Below are 22,735 nucleotides of genomic sequence, written 5' to 3'. Positions count from 1 at the left end.
CAGTGGCCGTGAAATGATGAAGTGCAAGATTCTTAGAGCAGTGAGAAGGGCAGAAGCTTGCTAACCTTGACTTCAGGAGAGCAGGCTTTAGCCTCCTCCAGGGATTTGCTTGATAGAGTACCATGGAATAAAGCCCTAGATTCAAGAGAGGGACAAGATAGCTTAATATTCAAGGATCACCTCTTCCAAGCTCAGAAATGCTGCATCTTGACAAAGAGGAAGTCAGACAAAACTCCAGGACACTTACCTGGATGAACAAAGAGCTCCTGGACAAACTGAGATACAAAAAGGAAACTTACAGAGGGTGGAAGCAAGGACAGACAACCTGGGAGGAATACAGACAAATTGCCCAAGCAGCTACAGATCAGATTAGTAAAAGAGCCCTGATAGAAATAAATCTGTCCAGGGTTGTCAAGGGCAACCAGAACAGCTCCTAAAAGAAGCCTAGGGAAAATGTGGGCCCATTCCAGAAGGAAACAGGAGACTGGGACACAGAGATGGCTAAGGTACTCAGCAAAGTTTTTGACTCGGTCTCCACTGACAAGTGCTTCATCTGTACTTCCAACGTAGGGGAGGCAAAGACAAAGACTGAGAGAATCAGTAATTTTCCACCATAGGAGAAGATCAGGTTCAAGCCCATCTAAGGAACCTGAAGGTACACAAATCCATTGAACTTGATGAAATGCACCTGTCAGTCCTGAGAGGAGTGCTGGAAAAAGTGGCAAAGCCACTATCCATCATATTTGAGAAGTTGTCGTATTCCAGCAAAGTTCCAATTGACTGGAAAAGGAAAAACATTCCCTTAAAAAGGGAACTACAGCCAGTCAATCTCACCTTGGTACCTGGCAAGATTATGAAGCCGGACTCCTCTGGAGACTATTCTAAGGCATATGGAAAACAAAGGGGTAGCTGGTGACAGCCAACAGGGCTTCCTTAAGGATAAATCACGGCTGACAAATTTGGTGGAGTTCTATGAAAGGATTACAGTGTTGGTGGATAAGGGAAGAGCAAGTATGTCATCTCCCTGGACTAGGGCAAAGCATTTGACATTGTCCTGCACGACAGCCTCGTCTCAAAAATGGGGAGACATGGATTTGTCTATGCATTAATCCATTGGAATTGAATCCAAGGAATTGAATGGATGACTACACTGAAAGATTTGTGATTAGTGGCTCAACATCCAAGTGAAGAGCAGTGATGAGTGGCATCCCTCAGGGCTTGGTATGGGGACTGTCCCCATTTAACATATTTGTCAGTGACTTGGGCAGTGGGAATGAGTGTAGCCTCAGCATGTTTGGCAGCATCACCAAACTGTGTGGTGTGATCAACACACTGGAAGGAAGGGATACCATCCAGAGGGACCTGGACAGTCTTGAGAGGTGGGTCTACATAAATCTCATGAAGTTCAACAAAGTCAAGTGCAAGGTCCTACATGTGGGTTGGGGCAATTGCAAGAACAAATACAGGCTGGGCAGAGAATGGATTGAGAGCAGCCCTGAGGAGAATAACTTGGTGTTGTTTTATGAGAAGCTCAACATCACCCAGAAAGCCAGGAATACCCTGGGCTGCATAAAAACTGGCACAGCCTGCAGGTTGAGGGAGGTGATTCTCCCTCTCTATTCCACTCTTGTGAGACTCCACTTGGAATACTGTGTCTGTCCAGCTCTGGTGCCCCCAACATAAGAAATACCTGGACCTGTTGGAGTGTATCCAGAGGAGGGTCACAAAGATGATCAAAGGCCTGGAGCACCTCTCCTGTGAAGACAATCTGAGAGAGTTGGGGTTGTTCAGGCTGGAGAAGAGAAGGTTCCAAGGAGACCTTAGAGCAGCCTTCCAGCCTAGAGCAAGCCTATAGGAAACCTGGAGAGAGACTTTTTACAAGGGCATGCAGCAGTAGGACAAGGGGGTATGGCTTTAAAATGAAAGAAGATAGGACACATCATGAAGGAATTCTTCACTGTGAGGGTGGTCAGGCACTGGAAAAAGTTGACCAGAAAAGCTGTGGATGCCTCATCCCTGGAAGTGTCGAGGCCAGGTTGGATGGGGCCTTGAGCAACCTGGTCTGGTGAAATGTGTCCTTGCTGATGGCAGAGCAGTTGGAACTGGAATATCTTTATGATCCCTTTCCACACAGCCCATTCTATGATTTGATGATTCAGTATTTTCAAAAGAGTATTTCTGATTTGCAGGTGGAAAAAATAGAATGTTGAAAGCTAATTTTAGTGCTTTGCCAAAGGTCACACAGTACATTTGATGGAAGAAATCTGAACTACCAACCATATTTGTAGTTTCTCAGATGGTATCTTACTCATGCAACCATGCTGGTTTTATTTTTTCCAGATATTCTCTATTCTCTTTTTGAATGGCTAGCTGCAGAGTTATGACCCATTTTTCTTATTTTCATTCTGCTCCAAAAGACAAAATCTTCGTTTGATTGAATTCCCTAAAATTTTAAGAGAATTTATTTGCATGCTTAAAACACATCTTAAGCAGTTTAAAAGTATTTTTTATTACTTTAAAACCATTGATGTTGCAATGCATAAACCGTTAGAGGTAAGTGGAAACTTATATTGAAGATGTAAAATAACTGTGTCTTTCTCTTTACTCAGCAATATCTTGTGGAATTCCTAAAGCTCCATTAAATGGTGGGATATTAACTACAGATTACTTAGTTGGCACCCGTGTTACTTATTTTTGCAATGATGGATATAGGCTATCAGCCAAAGAGCTTACTACTGCAGTCTGCCAGCCGGATGGGACCTGGAGCAATCACAATAAAACACCTCGATGTGTAGGTAAGTAACGTGTAAAAAGTCTCCAGTAAGAACCTGTATGTACATTTTATTTATTTATCTAGGGCATAAATCTTCACATTACTTAAACTTTCATCCTCAGGTTACTTTAATCTATGAATTATTGCTGGTATTAAATTGTTATGAAATGCATATTTGAAATGTATGTAACTAAGACATGCTGTGACAGCAGAAGAAATACTCTAGAGCTCATAGAATACAATCAAAGTAATAATTAATTTATGACTAAATCAAATTTAATGGTTGCAGAGGTTTCTACAAAAGCCATCTCTTAAGTTAGAGTTCCATAATTCACATACTATTAACAAACCCTATTTACTATCCAAAATTGCCAAATCTCTGGGAGGTTTCGCTGCTTATTATTTATATTCAGCCCATCATTATAGTCCTACACCATCTGAACTTAGGGGAACATCATTGCAGAGAAAGTGCATTTTTAGTCCCAAAGAGAAGTGAATACCAGCAGTTATAAATGTTGTATGAAAACCGAGGTGATTGTAAGACTGATACAGAAATGTCAGAGTATCTGATGCACATTAGGATTTGGATTATCTCACCCGATGAATTTTGGAAATTAAAGAAAAGATACCCTAGAGTAATTTTCAAGGATTTTATCTTTCAGCTTTTTCATTTTCTTGTTCTTTTAAATTTCATTCTGTCATGCATTTTCCTCTTTCTAAAGGACAAATCCGAATGGAGAAAAGTAAAGTAGGAAAAATTGTTATGATTGTTAATTTTTTTTTCTTATTATCTTAGAGTTGTATAATATTTTTGTTCCATTTCTGGAGGAAGAATACATAGAATGAAGACATGAGATTAAAAATGTATAGCTGCTGAAAAACAGCTTCAACATGGATATTATTTTATCTGTCACCAATGTGCAGCCTCTCAAATTTCATGGAGTTTGCCTCGGTAGAAAAATTATTGCTGCATTTAAATGTAGCTAACACTTTAATAAAGATTCTGGTGCCTGACATAAAGTGTCACAGGAGGTCCATCTTCAGTGAATTCCACCATGTTATAGCTTCTATCTACACTGATTGCATCACTCTGAATACACAATCTCTGCTCTGGCTAGATAATTATTAGTTACATGAGAGGACTCATACCTGCTAACCAAAGGCAATTTAAAATACAACCTTAGCCTTCAAAGATTATGGCACTGTGTTTAATATATATTTTTCAATTAATAACAGTACAGATTTTCTGAATTTGCCTGTACTAAGCCACAAATAACAATGTGTTTTTTTTATTTTGAAAGTTGTTACATGTCCAAGCATCAATTCTTTTACACTGGAACATGGAAGATGGAGAATAGTGAATGGTTCACATTATGAGTATAAAACAAAAGTAGTTTTCAGCTGTGATCCAGGGTATTATGGTTTGGGACCAGCATCTATTGAGTGTCTTGCTAATGGCACCTGGAGTTGGAGAAATGAGAGGCCTTACTGCCAAAGTGAGTATGTGTTGTATCTTCATCTGCTGTAAAGACATCAGAAAAAAATATTATATTAGGTGAATTAGAAAATAGCTAATTAGATATTTAAAACAGTTAATTAGGGCATATCTGTAAGCACACTTCTGGATTTTAAAGGTCCTTAAATTTATAAATGTAAAAGGAAGTAGTAGAGAACATTTTCTGATACATTTTTTAGGTCAGGAGTGCTGTATGGTCTAGAAAAATGCAAAACCTTTGTATATTGTCTGCATGCTCGAGAAATAAAACAATCTTTCCTTTCAGCTAATTACCATATAGTGTGCATTTGCACACATCCGTATCATTACTACCATTAGCTGGTATGCTGATAACATGAAGTAGTTAATTTTCAAAAAATAAGTAATGAATATTTAGATACTTAAACCAACTAAATGTGCTTCCCACACCCACCCCTGTGAAAAGCAAGTTTTTTCATACATTTAACTTTAGACACCTCTTTTTCAAAACTCTGGGGTTTTGGTTACATTTTGAAGTCCTAGAACTCCTTCTTTTTATGGAACACCCTGTGATGCACACTCTGACAAAGCGGGATATGATTGAGGTTTTGGTGCATGTATCGAAAATGTATCTGCACATTTGTATATAAATCCAAACATACTTAAAAAGTTTGTAGATGAGCCAGATAACTATGGCTTAGAATATATTTAGAATTTATTGACAATATACACAAAACTAATGAAAAAAACTAAGTTGAAAAATGCAGTTTCAAAACCAGGTATCATTACATTGGAAATTAACCTTAATTTTGATTTCTTTATAACTGGAAATATAATCTATAATTTTGAGTATTTTAAAAATTTAATCACAATATTTCACCTATGCTAGTATTAAAAATACTCTGTATATGTCTATATTGGTCTCTGTGTATATAGAGATTTTACGTACTAAATTTGTATTTTAACCTTTTTTTCTTTAAAAGACAAACTATTTTTCAGTGTTTTGAGAAGTTTTGTTTGAAATATTACCACTTTTTCTTAGGCATGAAGTGCACTAACTGCTTTCATCCTCTTATTTAGTAATAGTAAAGTTATTTTTATTATTAAAAGAAAAATAAAAGGAAAAATATTATTTTGAATGAAAAGATGCTTTGAATTGTAAATAAATAGCAAGGAATCCCATGAATATCATTCACTCTTTATAAAAATGCAATATGTGAATGCTGAGGTAAGCATTTTATTATGAACTAGAAGATCAAAACATCTACCTAGAGAAACATAATTTTAAAACTGAAAACAATTGTGATATTCTGATATGCAAGAAAAGTACTTGATAAAACCAAGGTAATAAAACTGAATTTAATAATGTTCTTCATGGCTTTTTTAACTTTCCAGAAGCAATTTTAATTGGTTTTCCTCCCTCTTTCTTAAGCGTTACTTCTTGTGAAGTAACAGATTTTCTAAGAAGTTTTTAATTTTTTTTTTCAACAGAACAAAATGATTCAAGGTGTGAAATCTGGTTGACTGATTGATAAGTATTACTGGTTGATAAGTACTATTATATGTGTGTTTGTGATACTTAACTGTATACTTCTGCTTTGTTTTGTTTTGGTTTGGTTTGGTTTTTTTTTGCCATGAAGTTATTTCCTGTGGAGAACTTCCTACACCTCCCAATGGAAATAAGATTGGAACTCAAATCACCTATGGATCTACAGCTATATTTACCTGTGACTCAGGATACATGCTAGTGGGGTCTGCAGTGAGGGAATGTCTGTCATCTGGACTCTGGAGAGGAATTGAGACGAGATGTTTAGGTATGGATACTACAGTCATGGCTTGCCTATTTTCTTTCTCTCTAGCAGACAAAAGTAAGCAAAGTGATCAGCTTGTCACTTTCTGTTAGAAGAGACATTGAAAAGAAATCTGCATGTATGTGGCTGGGTGGGTTGTTTTTCTTACCAAAGTATAAGAATTTATCAAATTATATAAATATCTTTTCAGAAATTTTAGTAGCTTCCCAACATGCAAAATCTGTGTTACTGTATTTATGTATGTGTCTTCAAAGTAGAACTATACATAAAAAGCAAGACAGACTGATTCCTATGTGTTTTAATACATATCCTCAGTGAAATATCTGCATAGTAGCCTAAGCTCAGTGGTAGTGTTATAGAATTAAACTGTACTCTTGAAAAGACACAGAAGGAGATAAAAAAGTTTGTGCAAAATTTGACAGGACCACTGCAGCCATGTTCCTAAGAGAAAGTCACTATCCAGCCACTATTTATGCAATTTGACACTCTTTACTTGTACATGTTTAGGTATCTTCACCTTTTTAAAATACTCAGACATCAGTCCCTGAATTATTTATGAATGAGATGAACACATGAAACAATTTCAGGGCTTCTTTCTGATTATTTTTATCTCATTATCTTGTGTACTTTGAGCTGGGTTGTTGTATTTACAGTAAAGACATTGATTTTAACTCTATATGCAATCACAATTTTAATTTCAATTGAAATCAAAGCTGAGATAGTATTCTGATTTAGAATGAAATATGTAAGTCATATTGTATCTTGTCATTTGTGGAGGCATGAGTGTACTACAAAAAATCCATAAACAGAAACTTTCAGAAAATCTGAACCAGTATATATGTTAAATATATACTAGGGGTTTGTTGCAATATCTCTTTGTGCAGATTGTCTTTCACCTTTTTAAACTACTCTCCATCTGAAATAAGTTTCCTTCTCTAATACAGCTTATTTGGTGCAAATCTGCACTTAAGTGAATGACTCATAAATGAGCAAAAATTTTGCTTATCAAAGTACAAGTCTGAAGCTGGAATGTTCCCTGACGTATGGCTGAGAGGGACAGTCTTTGTTTATTTTACACTTTTCACAGTAGAAACCATTTAGCAGAGGAGGGGGGAAAAGAAAAGATTTTCACGTTCGATTTTTTTTTTCTTCTAAATTGTCAGCAATTATAAGACAGATCCAAAAGTTTTAAGGCACCATAGTATTTGTGTAATCAAAATGTTCTGGGTTTTTTGTTGTTTTTCTTGCGGAGGGGGTTCTTTTTTTTCATGATTTTTCTGCAAAAGTTACAGCTATTGGAGTTTGGAGAAATGTAAATATTCATCAAAGAAATGTTAATCTAAAAACAGCCAAATTGCCTTCTATTTGTGAATAGGAAAAATGGAAAAATACTTGCATTTAAGAATTTTGCCAAAATAACTTCATGCCAAGTGAAGATCAGCACAGAGTGAATTGAATTTCTCCTACACTTGCCTGTAGAAATAAAAATGTAATACAATCTTAATAGTAGTAACAGATTGCACAGTCTTTACTTGCAACTTAAAGAAGACCCTTGCTTCTCAGAAAATATTAATTATTATTAAATTCATATGCTATAATGTCCAGGAACAATAACTAGTTAAGAAAACAACTATGTGACTGGAGGGGAAAACAGTAACCTAAATGACTTATATCAGACTGAGTACAGTAAATCTTTAAATGTATATCTTCAAAGATTTATTGATGGCAAATTGCTGAAGGTAGCATGAATAAATGTTTTACAGAGAGAAATAGAATGTAGTGTACATCGTATATATAGCAAGCAAAAAACCATGTAGACCTTGGCCAAAAAAAAACCCAAAAACACACAAAAAAACCCACAAAAAAGAGAAAAGCTAGTGACAGAGCAAATTTATAAAAGGGAGCATAGCTGCCCTAATTGCTTTTGCAACAACACTACCTTCTATGTTATATCCCTGTGCAGAAATCCGCTTCTTACAAAGACTCAGACAAACCCAGTTCAATTCTTGTTTCTTCCCCAAGTAATTTGAGACTTAAGATAGAAGGATGGGTCGAGCTAATGACAAATCAGAAGTCAGAAATGTTTTTAAGAAGGATGAGAGAGAAAATGCTGTTGGAAGGTGGAGGAAATGGAGGACTTTAAAGAAATATTAGAATGTGAGAGAAAGAAGTTAAAATACAGTGGGAAGATCTACAGAGTGGGTATTTTAATGGTTCAAGAAATGAATTTTTGTGCACCTTATCAGTAAATACTGGTGTTTGTTTTCAATAACTGAAAAATAGTAAGAAAAAGTCTATTTTCACTTTCTACTTTAAAGTTTTTTGCTCACAGCTGTAAATCTTTATCATTTTTACTTGCTGAGAAATGTATTTATGCTTGGACTGAGATGACTGCCAACGTATTTTTGTTTTAAGTTTTGAAGATGCCCTTCAAAATGACTTAGATGGCATTAATGAAATCCTACAGGATAACATACCCTTTTCCAACAATTTTGTTTCAAAATACAAGTAATTTTTTTCAAAAGTGTTACTCAAATGATTTCATGTCATTGCTGTGTTAGACAGCTTGATCTTCATTCCAATTATGTGCAATTTGAAAAAAATTATGGGAGGTGAAATAATCAGGAGTCTAAGTATCTGCAGCAGAACTTAAAACTAGTTCATGTTGAACCTAATAAGATATAGATGAGAACTATAACAGAAGTAAACTTTATTTCACAGACCTTTTTGATCTTTTTTTTCATTCTGTCTTCTTTTTAAAAAAAGAAAGATAATACTTTATGGATATTGAATCTGTTGCAAAAATTAGAACATTTAACATAACTGAATCTCACTTTTTTTTTTCCCTTAAAGAATACCTAAATAACAATGTAGAACTCCACAGGTCATCACATAATAGTCCCAGTTTTAATACAGTGTGGTAGGAAATTGAGTTCTGGATCTTGTTCTCTATAGCTAGTGAGAAGAAACTATTCTCAAATTGAAGAAAAATAAACAAAACAAAGTAATTCTGTTGTCAAAATTTTCAAAAAAATTTTTCAAAATATCTTATCATGAAAAAATATGAGAAAAAATAATTGTAGTCTTTTAGAATAAAATAACAGGCAAGATAAAAATCATGACTGTTGTGTCTTCAAGGTTACAGACTGCCCCTCACAATTTATTGTGCTTGATCATTTTTTATACTGAAAACACTGAAACAGTTTCTGAGGGAAAGTCTGTGTAATAAATCCTGGTGAAACATTCAGAAACATAGAGCAGATTTTTACTGAATATCCTACTAATAAAAAGAGACTGAAAAATCTGTGATTTTGTTATACACTTTCCTCTTTAAAAATATTTAAATATTCAAAAAATAAATTAATTTTGTGTATATTTATATGAAAACTTTGCACATTTACATTATTTTCTTTATTTATGACATTAATTTTATTTGCTTTAATTCAATGACAGGATTAACACTGATCATTAAAGCATATATTTTCATACCTATATAAAGTTTTAATTTATTTTTAAATGTATTTCTTTTAATGTTGTTATCAGATATTTATTAAACTAGGCATTTCCTAGACTGAAAGTAAATAGAGTCTACTTTAATAAACTCCATAGTACTTTCAGATTAACTTTTGGAGTAACTGGAATGTGAATGATGAAAAACATTTCCAAAGATTTAGTAAGATTTCTCTTACACTGAAATTTTTCTCCCTTTCCTCATTAGCACTATTTTCAATTTTTTTTTTTTTTTAATAACTCAAAGGATCATTATCTAGCTATCAGATCATTACTTTAACACATCATGATTTGAGGATCAGAACTATTTTTCCTTTTTTTCTTTTTTTTTTTTGCCCCTCGAGGAATTTTTTGGATGTCATTTTTTTTAGCTTTTAAAATATTTCCTGTATTATTTTGGTTAACATTTCAGAAAGCCTAGTCCAAAACACTTAAAAAATAAAACTTAAAATTCTTCTTATATATAATGGAGCAACTGTTTTCTTAGATTATTTTAAAGCATTCAGATGTCATACATCTCTTTTGGAGGTATGTAATTTAATTGAGTTTCTCTCAGTTATGTGACCAATAGTAATTTTAAAACATGTTTAGACATCTCATCAATGAAAGCCATGTGAAAAAACAGGGACAATTATGATTTTTAACCAATAATTAAACTCATCAGAGGGAAGTTATCTTATGCACACTTTTCTTTTTTGTTGATTGGTGAACTTACTCCATGTTCTCACGTTTCTTGAAGTTGTGACTCTGTCCTCTTCATCTCAGGTGTACTGCACTTAAAACTTTTTACTTAATTCCTTCTTCTTTCCCAATTCCTCTTGACATCTAAACATATTGATAGAACAGATTAGTTTATATTTTCTCATTTATTTACGAAAAGTTATTGCTGTTATTTCCTACAGGGAAAAACTCAGCAACTGTTGGAACAATAGTTTGTTCAGTTCTGCAAATTAGTATTAAATCTAAATTCAATATAAACAATGAAATGTAATTATATTACTTTAGTTATTGTAGTTATTTTAGTTCACTTGGAGAGCTAGAGACACCTTTATAAAATGCTAAATATCCATATGAATAGAAATGTAGAAATGAAGAATGGAGTTTGTTTGATGAATAAGGCATAAAGTGTGGTTCCAATACTGGGCTAATACTAGAGGAGTTTTCAATACAAATAGGTAGCAGAAAAAGCTGTTTAGGTTAGAGGGTACATTAAATGTCAGCACTTGTACATCCCATATAATAATATCAGGAATACCTTTAATCTCTTGTCCTAAGAGAAATACTAAACCTGTGTCTTTGTCTGCATTAACACATAATACAGCAGAAATAATAGATCATGAGGCAAATAATTGATTGTGAATTCTCTACATCTGCATTACATGTTTAAGAGAATTGTCCTTGGACTGTATTTGGTCTCGTCCTCCAGGCTAAATGTCATCGGTACTCATATAATTCTAAGTTGTCAAAAAGACCTGTCAATAATGTTGACCTCCTTGTCTCCAAAAGGAGATGGAACACTTGTTTTGCGAGCCTAGAGATGAACTTCTCAAATACTTTCCCTGAAAGGAAGCTATTTTGTTCATAGTAAAACCACTTAGCACATTTAAAAGTTAGAAGGAAGAGATGAACCAAAATGCTAATATATACGCAACCTTTGACTTGTTAGCTGGGGAATATTTACCCCAGTTTTACTCAACTCTTCATTTTTTCATACAAAAATACCAGTTTTAAACACTAATGAGTCATTGGTGGTAGCTTGTTACTCATAAAGGAAAGAACAGTTATCAAACATCTGTGTACAGAGCAAGGCTGTCAACAGGGTACAAAAGAATAGCAGACATATTGTCTGGGACAAAGAAACTATGTGAGCTGACAGTGAAAAATATTCAGTGCATTAATTTACCAGTGGTAGGTTTTTATGTTTTCCCAATCAGCTTTCAGTCACTGAAAGGTTTCTGTGGATGTGTAACCTCTGAAGTGTAACCCTTCCGCCACTGTTTTCATACTTAAGACTTTTGGAAAAATATATAAGCAACTAACTTGTCTTCACTGTTTTTGAACATCTTCCTTTATCTTGTTATTACAGTTAAAGGAGAATCTGTATCTCCAGTGACACTGAATTAATATACCTAGAGTTAGCCATAGGTTTCTCTTTGTTCTTCAACACTACTGCATAATAATAAGAGCTAGACTTTCAAATTAGGTGTATGATGTTTCATCTTTAAAAAAATTATTTATTTGTTTCAAGGAATTCAGAAAAAGAAACTTCCCTCTGTGGACCATGGATTAAAAAAAATTTAAAAGAACTTTATCAGTCATCTTGAACAGTTTTAGTACAGCTTGAACAGCTGTCAAGATAAGGATCTTCTGAAAATAGCAGGAGAAATACCCCAAAATCTGCTTTGTCCAAGACTGGCCTTCTTATATCCTTATAAAAAATGCAATCCCTGTAAAGAAAAAAAAAAAAAAAAGCCAGGAAATAATTCTTCCCTCCTCAGCTGAGGTCATCTTGACAGGTTAATTAACTTTGTTGAGTAATAACCTAAATCTCTTTTTTCAATAATACATTGGTATGTAGATTTCTTTCACTACTATGCTCACGTTTGACACTACTGACAACTAAAATAAGCACAGGCACATTTTTGCCATTTAATGTAAAGATTCTGTATTCATTTATTCCTACTCTTTTCATCTCAGAGAGTAACCTGCAGAAAAGAAACATCATTTACAGCTAAGGTTTCAGAGGTTCTGACACGAAGTTATTAGGCTCATTCTTCATTTCTAGAGCTGGGTTTCACGTCAAATTAGATAATTTATTTGGTGCTCACAGATTATTAATATCCTTCATTCCTAATTTTTGACTAATTCTCTTTCTTAATAATATTTCACGTAGCTATTCTTTATTTGTTTTACTGGACTGGAAATTGAGAATGTTATACTGCTTATTTCCCCTCTCAAATCTGCTACTCANNNCTGTTGATTCAGGATTTTAAATTAGAGGTTACATTAAGACCTAGGGGTCTCATCTGAATTCATGGAACTGCTGCATAGTCTTTTATATCTGTATCATAATAAAAATGGAACTACATCTGGGCATTGACAATGAACAAAGCTATCATGAGAACAGCGTAGAATAGGCTAATCTAAAGTAGTCTAGAATCCTAACTTAGTGTGAAGTCAGCTATTTAATACTAGCATATTAGAATACACCTTTCCCCCCCAGTAATAGTAATTATGATAATCAATTGTTGGAAATTGTTAAATGAAGACTTTGCTTAACATTTGTAATTCTTTTTCAGCTTTTCTTCTATCCATTACCCAGTCCTTAACACAGTACAATAAATGTTTTATTTGTTATATGTTTGTGTTTGTCAGTGTATCATGCAAGGGTTTGGGTTTTTTTCTGTCTCTTTCACCTCTTTTAGAATTGTTTTTAATTATTTGTTTTCAATAGCCTTCCAAGGTGACCACAATGGTTTGCTTTTGCTTGTAATTGATCTTAGAATCTGAATATTACATTGGGCATAAGAAAGTGAATTCCATTAGGTAATAATAACATTACTATTAAAGTCTTTTATCCATGATACCCAAATATTCCATGACTTATTGGTTCTTCAAACAGGAGTGTAAATTGATAATGGAATAAGTATTTCTTAGATAATTTCTCATGTATTTGCAAAATACATTTACTGGTAAACAACAAAACTAAAAAAGAAAAAAAAAAGGAAACTACATTGCTGGTCAGTATTTGATCCTTTGATTTCCCTGCGGTACTCTTAGGTTTTTTTCCTCAGCAGTCCTGTTCTTTTTACTTCCTTACCTTTTTGTACCCGTTTTCCACTTTTTGCCATAGTTTTGCAGAGTATTTTGATCATACGCACAGAGAGTTCTGTCAATATGTTACCCATTTTGCATTATTTGCATTCAGTCCTCATTGAAAACACTACACCTTCAGAGCTTAGCTCCTGAGCAGTTTTGTATCTGAATTGCATTTAGGAGGAATAATTTATCTGTCTTATTGCAAAAGACAGTTAGCCAGACCTTATGGTTATTATGAATCAAGGGTAGCTATTACAACAATCAGTGCTATCATTTTATTCAGTTTCATTATATCAAGTTTCACAACTAACATTTTTATCTTCCATATCCTATCCCATTCAATTGGGATAAATATGACATGTCTCAAATGAGAACCAATTTAAAATTATGTCCCTTCATAGATTTTCACAATGTTTTTACTGTGGTAAAATTGTATGTTGCTCCTTGTTTATACCAGTATGACAAAACTGACATCAGTTACATGGCAGATGAGAGATATGTATAATACAAGCAAGTGGCAAAAAGTTTTAGGGATACACATGTGAGATAAATTGAAGGAATAGAGTTGATCTTTGATGCCATGAAACAATAAGCATGTCTCATTCAGAAACAAATGCAGTTTCTGAGAAAACTATATATGTGCACTGTTTGTTTTCCTCAGACTAATAAAGAATCAGCAGTAATCTGAAAGCTTTAAAAACTTTTCACATCAAAAAACCCTTTAAAGCCCCAAACTCACTGGTTTTATATTTATGAGCATCTATATATGTTGCAAACACATAATGCACAATGAAAAGCAGAAAAGGCTACTGAATGGCACTTCAAAAATTCATTTCAGAATCTTAAGGGAAAGAAAAATATTTCCACAAAGCACTTAAGAGTTTAAGTTGAAGTCCTGAAAAACAATTGACAGCAGAATTGATCATAAAAACTACCAAAATATGCATTAATGAGTATGAGCATATATTTAATGTATAATGAACATTTTGGAATTCTTTTCTTCACAAGTATCTTAATAGAAAGTTGTTAAAGAGAAGAATTTTACTAATATTCATGAGAAAATGAATAAACGCCTTACTTTTAGAAGAAATGCAACAAAACCAGAATAGAATTGAAAAGGAATAATTAATAATTACTCTTCCAGATATGGGTGTGGATGGTGATAGGAGTTTTTGTTTTATTTTTTCTTTCTCTTGTGTTTTTTTCCATGATATTAGAGAAGAAATTATAGCAACTATTATAAACTGAAGGTCTTTGTTTCCTCTGACAGAGAACATCTCTGTGGATGTGTGAAACAGAGTGGGAAAATAAAGCAAGCAAAGAACAAAAGTTATGAAAATGAATTAATGAATTTATGACTTTATTGCATCTTAGGGAATTTACTCAGCTGCATAAATTAGTGGAAATTCCAATAATGTTCTCAAATGTTCTCTTAATAGGAACTTTGTATACCATTATATACACTTTTGAAGCAAACATAGTGAACTGCTTACCACATGCACCTACATGACAGATGGTATTTTGAAAATAAAACCAGTGAAGCTGAACACATCAGTTTGGGGTGTTGGCTTGTTTATGTTGTTTTGGGTTTTTTTCTGTTTTGTTCGTTTGTTTGGGTTTAAATGTTTATTTTTTGTCTCTCAGTCACACAAAACATCCCCCGGAAAGTAAAAGTGAAAACTGGAGAAAAATCCTGCAAATCCCAAATGTTTTTATTTTTTTTTAGATTTGCAATGAAAAATGTGTCACAAGTCTGGCATATCCTGTTTTTAAATGATGTTTACTTTCTTAACACTGTCACAATAGGTTTATTTAGAATTCTGTTAGAACTACAGTCGTATAGTACGGTTTTATAATCTTCATACATTTAGATTTATTTATTTTACAGTTTAGGAATCTGACATGGGGATAGGAATAGGTTCTATTCTTTTAAAAATATCAGTTTCTGAAATAGTAGTGAGAAGTTCATAACTGGTCATGAAATATAGTCAGTGCTCCAAAGAGCACTCTTACACAGAGTAGGAGGAAATAATCAAGACAGGGATTTGAAGTGATGCAATCATAGAACAGCCCAAGTTGGAAGAGAGCTTTAAATATCATCTGGACCAACATTTCCTAGCAAAGGGAGCTGAAGTGGGATTATCTAGCACCCAATCCAGTCACATCTTGAAAACTTCCAGCGATGCGGACTCCCACCACGTCCCTGGGTAGGTTGTTCCAGTGAATGCTTGTTCTTACTACCAAAAACACTCTTATGTCATGATGAAACCTCTCCCAGTGCAACTTGTACCCATTGCCCCTTGTCCTCTCCACATGACTCCCTGGGAAGAGAAACCCTCTATTCTCTTTGCAGCCACCCTTTAACTACTGGAATACTATGATGAGATCCCCTCCAAGCCTTCTCTTCTTCAGGGACTAATGCCTTCAGCCTTTCCTCACAGGACAGGTTTTTCAGCCCTTCGATGATCTTCAAGGCCCTCTGTTGTACCCTCTCCAATCTGTCTGCAGTCTTTCTGAAGTGGTGGGAATAAGAATAGACACATTAGTTCATCTGCAGCCTGACAAGCACCGAGTAGAATGGGATGATCACATCTCTACTGCTGCTAGTAATGTTTTTGCAGATGTAGCCCAAGATCCAATTTGCCTTCACTGCTGTAGCCTCACACTCTGACTTGTGATCATCTTGTTGTCCTCCAGGACCCCCACGTCCCTTTCAATGATGCTGCTCCCCAGCCACACAGGTCATGGCCTGTTCTGGTTTCTTTGGTTATGTTGTCCCAGGTGCAGAGCCTTGCCCTTGTCTTTGTTACAAACTCACACAGTTCTTGCTCACCCATTCTTCCAGCCTTTTGACATGTCTACCTCACTATAAGTCTGGTGTCATCAGCAGACTTGTGAGACTGATTTCAATCCCATCATTAATCAGATCATTTATGAAGATATTCAGTGTCACGGGGCTCAGTATTTATCCCTTGGTATCCCTGCCAGCTTGAGTGAAAAAGCATCGATCATCACCCTTTCAGTGCAGCCTGTGAACCAATTCTCTACCCATCTTACAGATCACTCACCCAACCTGTATCTTGCCATTTTGTTCAGGAAAAGGCTGTAGGGAATGGTGTTAAATGGTTAATGGTTAAATGGTGTTAAATACCCAAGTCCAGGAAAGCAACATCCACTACCCTCCCCTTGTCAACAGAAGATATTGAACAAAGTCAAAAGAAAAGAAGAAATTAAAAAGAAACTCGAAATCTGAGAGGTTTATGATAATGAGAGGAAGTAGGTTAAGAGGATGAGAATTTTTAATGACTTTAAATTTTCTGTAACAAGACAGGGACATCAATGCAAGAGGTACAGATGATTTACAATGAATTTTCACCCGTTGAAGTTGTGTATGTTTTTGTAACGTCTACACACAGTTGCAGAAGCTGCTGTCTGATGTTAGCCGCAGGATTTAAAGGTTGAATTCTCTGCACATGAAACAGAGCTTGACCTTTCTGGTGATGTATTCTGCTTCCATTCTGCCATAACGCAATTGCTATAAAGCATCACTGAATTCTTAATTAAGAACCAAGTCATATATCGTAATTAAATGCAACTAGAAAAATATTTACTTGAACATGGTCTGAATCACTGCAGACTGTCTGGTTGCACTATTGACAGAAACCAATCTTTTCCAGCTCAGCTTTTATTCCTCATCTGGGTGGTGCTGTTTATCATCAAAAATGTGGTAGGATAGGGAAATTAGTCCTTTGGGGCATGTTCAAGACGGTCTTCTACTTCCTGTATGGATTATGAACTTCCTGGAGATTTAATAAGTACTCTGACAAAAATTCTATAAACATGTATTATGCCATCTAATCCTAGAAAACATAAAACAAATTTCAAGTATACCTGGTCCTTACATAACACTGAGGGAAATGTGGAGGGGACAAACAAGTCAGAATACAACCTTAAACAGTACCAGATTTGGATGCCTGCTATCAGAAGTTAAATTGCAATCCCCAATGTAATAAGTGTGAAGGTTCACATACTACCTATATTGTCAATTCTGATGGTTTTATCATGAATCATACAATGAAATACAATACAAGGCTCAATTTATAAGAAAATGTAAGATTTTCAATTTAATTTTTAAAGACATTTCTAGCCCCAAATGAATGAGGCAAAATACTAAAAATTACATCACAGTACACAGTATTATAAGCATTTAAAATTTCAAAGGAAAAAATCAATCCAAACCATATTGCTTCTAAATGTCCTTTCTTATTTGCAATTCCATGCTTTGGGTGTTTATTTGTGGGGGCTATTTGAGGAGAAGTAGAGGAAAAAAGAAGAGCAGAGGAGTTTGGGTTGCTGGTAATAATTTTTTTCATAAAAGTACTAGCTGAAACACTGCCTATTTTTCTTGCTTGTCTACTCTTTTTTTGCAGTGAGTTCTCTACCATATTTCATAGTCTTCAAGTGGATTTTTCCATCAACACATTTTTTACTGAATCACAGTGCCCATTTTCCAGGATTCATTAAGTAAAATAGTAATGAATGACACATAGTTCATTCATTTTCCCAGCCTCTCTCTAGATAAGGTGTCTCTTTGTGACTTACATAGTGCTTTCATGGTATAAATACAGTATTTCTCATAGTTTGAGAATACAGGGTAGAAGATTAGGCCTAGACATAGAAAGATTTTCGATTGCAGGATATTTGGCAGCAGTTGTGCTGACTACCTTCAACCAAAACATGTTAACCTCTTTGGGATTCCTCTGGGATCAATATGACAAAAGAATAGAAAATGATCCAGGGAGTCAGATTCCAGTAACAAGTTGTCCAAGTTAATTTGTTTACATCATAAGGAGGATGTATTCATAATGTCCACATGGCTTGATATCTATAATATTTATATTATTTTATTTGTATTTATATGGATTTTTATACTTATTTAAATGTACGATGGTTAAATGTTACCTTTATTAAGTTTATCATAACTAAAAGAAAACTAAGGGAAATAATATAGATTTTTTTACATGTAATAATAAAAAGGAACTACAAATATTTTTTTAAAAAATTGTTAATATATCTGACATTTAATTTCTTTGCTATGTTGTCTACCTGTACTTCTTTATATTTGTACAATTCTATCTATACAAATGCAATACTACAGTTTCCCTGAAGTTAATAAAAAAACCCTTTGAATTCAGTTAATAGTAATAATAAAAATATATTCAGCATTTCTTTGTTTTACTTAATGAGGTTTGTTTAAAATTTCTCTGGTATATTTACTGATTTTTTTTCCTTTTTTCTTTTTTTTTCCTTTTTTAATTTTTATTTATTTATTTATTTATTTATTTATTTATTTACTGTGAAAAAATCTAGCTGGTCACTGTGGTATTCCAGATCTTATAGTCAATGGACAAGTAATTGGAGAAAATTATGGCTACAGAGACACAGTTGTATACCAGTGCAGTCCTGGTTTTCGGCTGATTGGTTCTTCTGTAAGAATATGTCAACAGGATCACAACTGGTCTGGTCAGCTTCCATCCTGTGTGCGTAAGTAAGAAGGGCAATACATATGGATTTAAGTTACAGGAATGTCTATGTCAGAAAGATGAGGATTGAATCTGTAGCTTTGTGTTCATTAAAAAAAAAAAAAAAAAGAAAAAGAAAAAGAAAAAGAATTAAAGCAGATCCTCAAAAATATGTGGCTACATAAAATCTACAATCTTCACCTATCAGGTGAAGTGTCGTTGCTTAAAATTTCCACTACATCTTTTGGTTACTAAAACCCTGGTATTTATACATGAATATGAAACTTCTTAAAAAAGTGATAAGACTTAGGAAACCCAGCACTCAAATTGTCAACGGCTTTATGACCTGTAGTGGCTTTTGGAAATATTTAATGTACATTTATTATTACTATTGATAGTTAGATAAGTAGATATTCTTGAATTATACCATCAGCTGATGATTATACTGATAATCATTATACTGATGATTAAAATATTTTCCTCAAAAAATTATAATTTTTTTCCTTACTCTTCCTCACAGTGATGCTGTTATTTTGTTTTCTTTTGTGTAATAGGTGTGCCAACATATCAGATAAAAGAATTTTAAATAATAACAGAAAATGCTGTATTTAATTTCAGAAAAATTGAGATTTCTTGAAGGACTCTCAAGTAAATTACAACTATATTTCAGTTTGAGTAATACTAGTGTATTGAAACTGTATTAATCTGCCTCTAAATATTCTATTTATATATCTTTGTGGCAGAAACTCTCTCAATGATGAAATATAGTATTCAATGCTAATTAATTTATTCTCTGAATTTTTAATTTTTATTTTAAATTAGTGATCAATACTTTTTTATCAAAAACTGGAATTTTTACAACATAGAAGAAAATAATTTTGTGAAAATTAATTTGTGTCTGATTTTCCTTACTGTTTTTTAAACCTGTTTTTTATGAGTACAGAAAATAAACTTCACCTACTCTAGTCAGTTTTTTAAAAATATAAGAAAAATTTCTCCATACCCATAATGTTTCTTGTATCCAGTCATAAATGTATAACTTCACTAATCCTTAGACTTCAAAGATAAAATATTAAGTTAATACGAAGACCTATTTGTAAGAAATAATACTTGAGGAACTGAAATTTTTTTTTTAAATTTCAGACTGTATGTAATGAAAATCTAGTGCTTGCTTTTCTCCTGCTTCTTCAGAAGAGTTTTCTTTATTTGCCTTCATTACTGCATGTCAAATTCTATTCAGTTTATTTAAAATTTTAAAGAAGTTTTCGAATTTGAATCCATCATAGAAGTACTCAGTATCTGATAATATCAAAACTTGAAAATACTATTATATTATACTATTATATAATTATTATCTATTACATAATAAATAATGAAAAGTGATAACAGTACAATCTATTTCTTGTTTCTTTGTTTTGTACTATGTTAGCTGTTAGCTGTGGCCACCCTGGTAGTCCTATTTATGGAAGAACAAGTGGAAATGGTTTCAACTTCAATGATGTTGTGACATTCTCATGTAATACTGGGTATGTTATGCAAGGACCAACCAAAGCACAGTGCCAAGCTAATAGGCAGTGGAGTCATCCACCTCCAATATGCAAAGGTAAGAATGCAGAATATACAAATTTCCAACTAAATGTTAAAAAGTTAAAATTGAAAAATAAACAGAGGGTAAAAGGACACTGTCAAGACAAAATGATCCCTCTCTTACTAAGAGAGAGACTAACTAACTAGCATAATAATCATATTACTAAGGATACTTTGTGATTCTATGATTTTTCACTTTCAGCTTGCCAGGATAACTGTTGCAGAGAAACTTTCTTATATATCTGTAGTTTGTGTTGATTTTTTTAAAACTATTCCTATAAGTTCCTTAAGCAAAATTATACAGAGCTAGTTAAGATCTTAAATCCCGAAATAATGTTCTCTGCATTTTTAGCAACATAGTTCTTGTAGATGCATAAGAAAACCTATTTTTTTCTCGTATGTTTCCATTGATGCTCCATTGAGCATCTTGATTTTTAAAGTTTTTATTCTAATTTGTTAGCTGATCTGTAATCCATTTGTCTTGGTTCTCAGTGCTTCTAGATATTATTTTCAAAAAAATAATATTGTGGAATTAGTTCTTTTTGAGTTTTTATAAGCCCTTTTAGAAAACTTTGTTTACATTGTCTTTTTAAAATATGTTATGTGTTTTTTTTTGTTTTTATTCAGAAAAATGTGGGGTTTTTTGCTGAAACCTACTTGAACATGTGCAGAAGTGGTATCGTTTTTCAGCATCTACAGATTCTATGGATTTTTATCTGTATATGAATAAAGTCATGTTACATTTTTAAAGGAATTTAATTTACTGTCTTTTCCTTCTAATAGGTGTTCTCCACTTTCGTTTGATCACTTTATCTTAAGTGATGCTGCCAAATAGTTTACAGAACTTAAGTATTCCACAGGACTTTTTGTTCATGAGAAGACATTATTTTTAAAATTTACTTATTTTTAAAATTTACAATACTAAACACTGTGTGGTTAGGGTACCTACTTAATTTCATTTTCATTCCAGTTTTTCTCAATCACTTCAGTATTTTGGTATTGCAGAGTAATGTGTCAATGTATATGATGAGCTATTGGCCTGTAGGGATCAGTAAATAAGCTGATGGGTTATGCTTTGAAATTGTACACAGTCCTGAAATCTTATATTGGTTTTAGAAGAGATTTTAAAACTAAAAAGAACTAACTTTGTGTAGGGCATCATTAATTATGTCTGTCATTTGCAGTGAAATCAATTCTAACAAAAATAAATTTATTTGCTTTGTTATTATAACAGTAATAACAATAATAATATGTTACCCTGCATATTTGTAAACTGCTTAAAGTGAAATATTATAGAAAAGGCCCTATACCTTTATAAATATAGAATTTGCAATTGTCATATAAATTCAGCAGCGCACTTGTTGTTGTTATACTATTTACAACTATGCTAAATATCTAGTTTCCTAGCCAGCTCTAATAATGGTAAAAAACTATTGAAATAATCAAAGTTCCTTGCACTTTATTTCAAGTGCCCGCTATTCCAGATTAATTAATAGATTATTTTCATTACTTTAAATACATACTTAATAACAGAAACATGGACAACACTCTCAGGCACATGGCATGATTCTTGGGGCTGTCCTATGCAGGGCCAGGAGATGGACTTCAGTGATTCTTGTGGGTCCCTTCCAATGCAGGATATTCTATGATTCTGTGGTTGTTCAACTGACATAAGGGATAGGAGACCATTTCTAGATCATTTTAGGAGACTATCTTTGTATGACTCTCAAGTCTATGCTCTTTTTCCTTTTAGTGGTCAATTGTTCTGATCCTGGAATTCCTGCAAATTCTATAAGAGAAAGTAAAATCGAACATGGGAATTTCACATATGGCACAGTGGTATTTTATGACTGTAATCCTGGATATTTTTTATTTGGCTCTTCAGTTTTAATTTGTCAACCAAACGGCCACTGGGACAAACCTCTACCTGAATGTATTAGTAAGTAGATAATGAGTTTGTTTCTACAAGGAATATGGGCTAGACTGGGTACTATTTTACACAGTATTTCCATCAGTCTCAGGACAGCAATTATGATAATCATGTTTTATATACATTTGTGTGTGTGCAGTACTGATGAAAGGTCTCAATAGCAGCTGAACTAGCATTATATTGTTATTGTATGTAGCAAATGGGACATGCAATAGTCAAAACAAACGTCTCTGAATGCTCCAGTGTAATAACCCCTGACAGCAGGAACTCAAGGCCAAAACATGTCTATTAAATTTGCCAATATGTGGC

At 33.5% G+C, this 22,735-nt stretch overlaps 1 protein-coding gene across 2 annotated transcripts in view; it reads left to right on the top strand.

The window, feature by feature from the left end:
• CSMD3 (CUB and Sushi multiple domains 3) overlaps positions 1 to 22,735 on the top strand; it is a 188,369-nt gene that overhangs the window by 116,170 nt on the left and 49,464 nt on the right. For both annotated transcript variants that reach the window (XM_027906492.1, XM_027906493.1), the window contains exons 24-29: positions 2,610 to 2,795; positions 4,075 to 4,269; positions 5,888 to 6,061; positions 18,758 to 18,931; positions 20,339 to 20,512; positions 22,250 to 22,435. In XM_027906492.1, the coding sequence (XP_027762293.1) occupies positions 2,610 to 2,795; positions 4,075 to 4,269; positions 5,888 to 6,061; positions 18,758 to 18,931; positions 20,339 to 20,512; positions 22,250 to 22,435 (1,089 nt within the window). The remainder of the gene's footprint in view (positions 1 to 2,609; positions 2,796 to 4,074; positions 4,270 to 5,887; positions 6,062 to 18,757; positions 18,932 to 20,338; positions 20,513 to 22,249; positions 22,436 to 22,735) is intronic.

This window comes from Empidonax traillii, unplaced genomic scaffold, assembly GCF_003031625.1.
Source record: "Empidonax traillii isolate 1590-97213 ecotype Southwest subspecies unplaced genomic scaffold, ASM303162v1 scaffold1302:size208794, whole genome shotgun sequence".
In the NCBI taxonomy this organism is placed as follows: domain Eukaryota; kingdom Metazoa; phylum Chordata; class Aves; order Passeriformes; family Tyrannidae; genus Empidonax; species Empidonax traillii.
The sequence above is the reverse complement of the archived record's forward strand: the minus strand, read 5'-3'. Positions and strand labels throughout refer to the sequence as shown.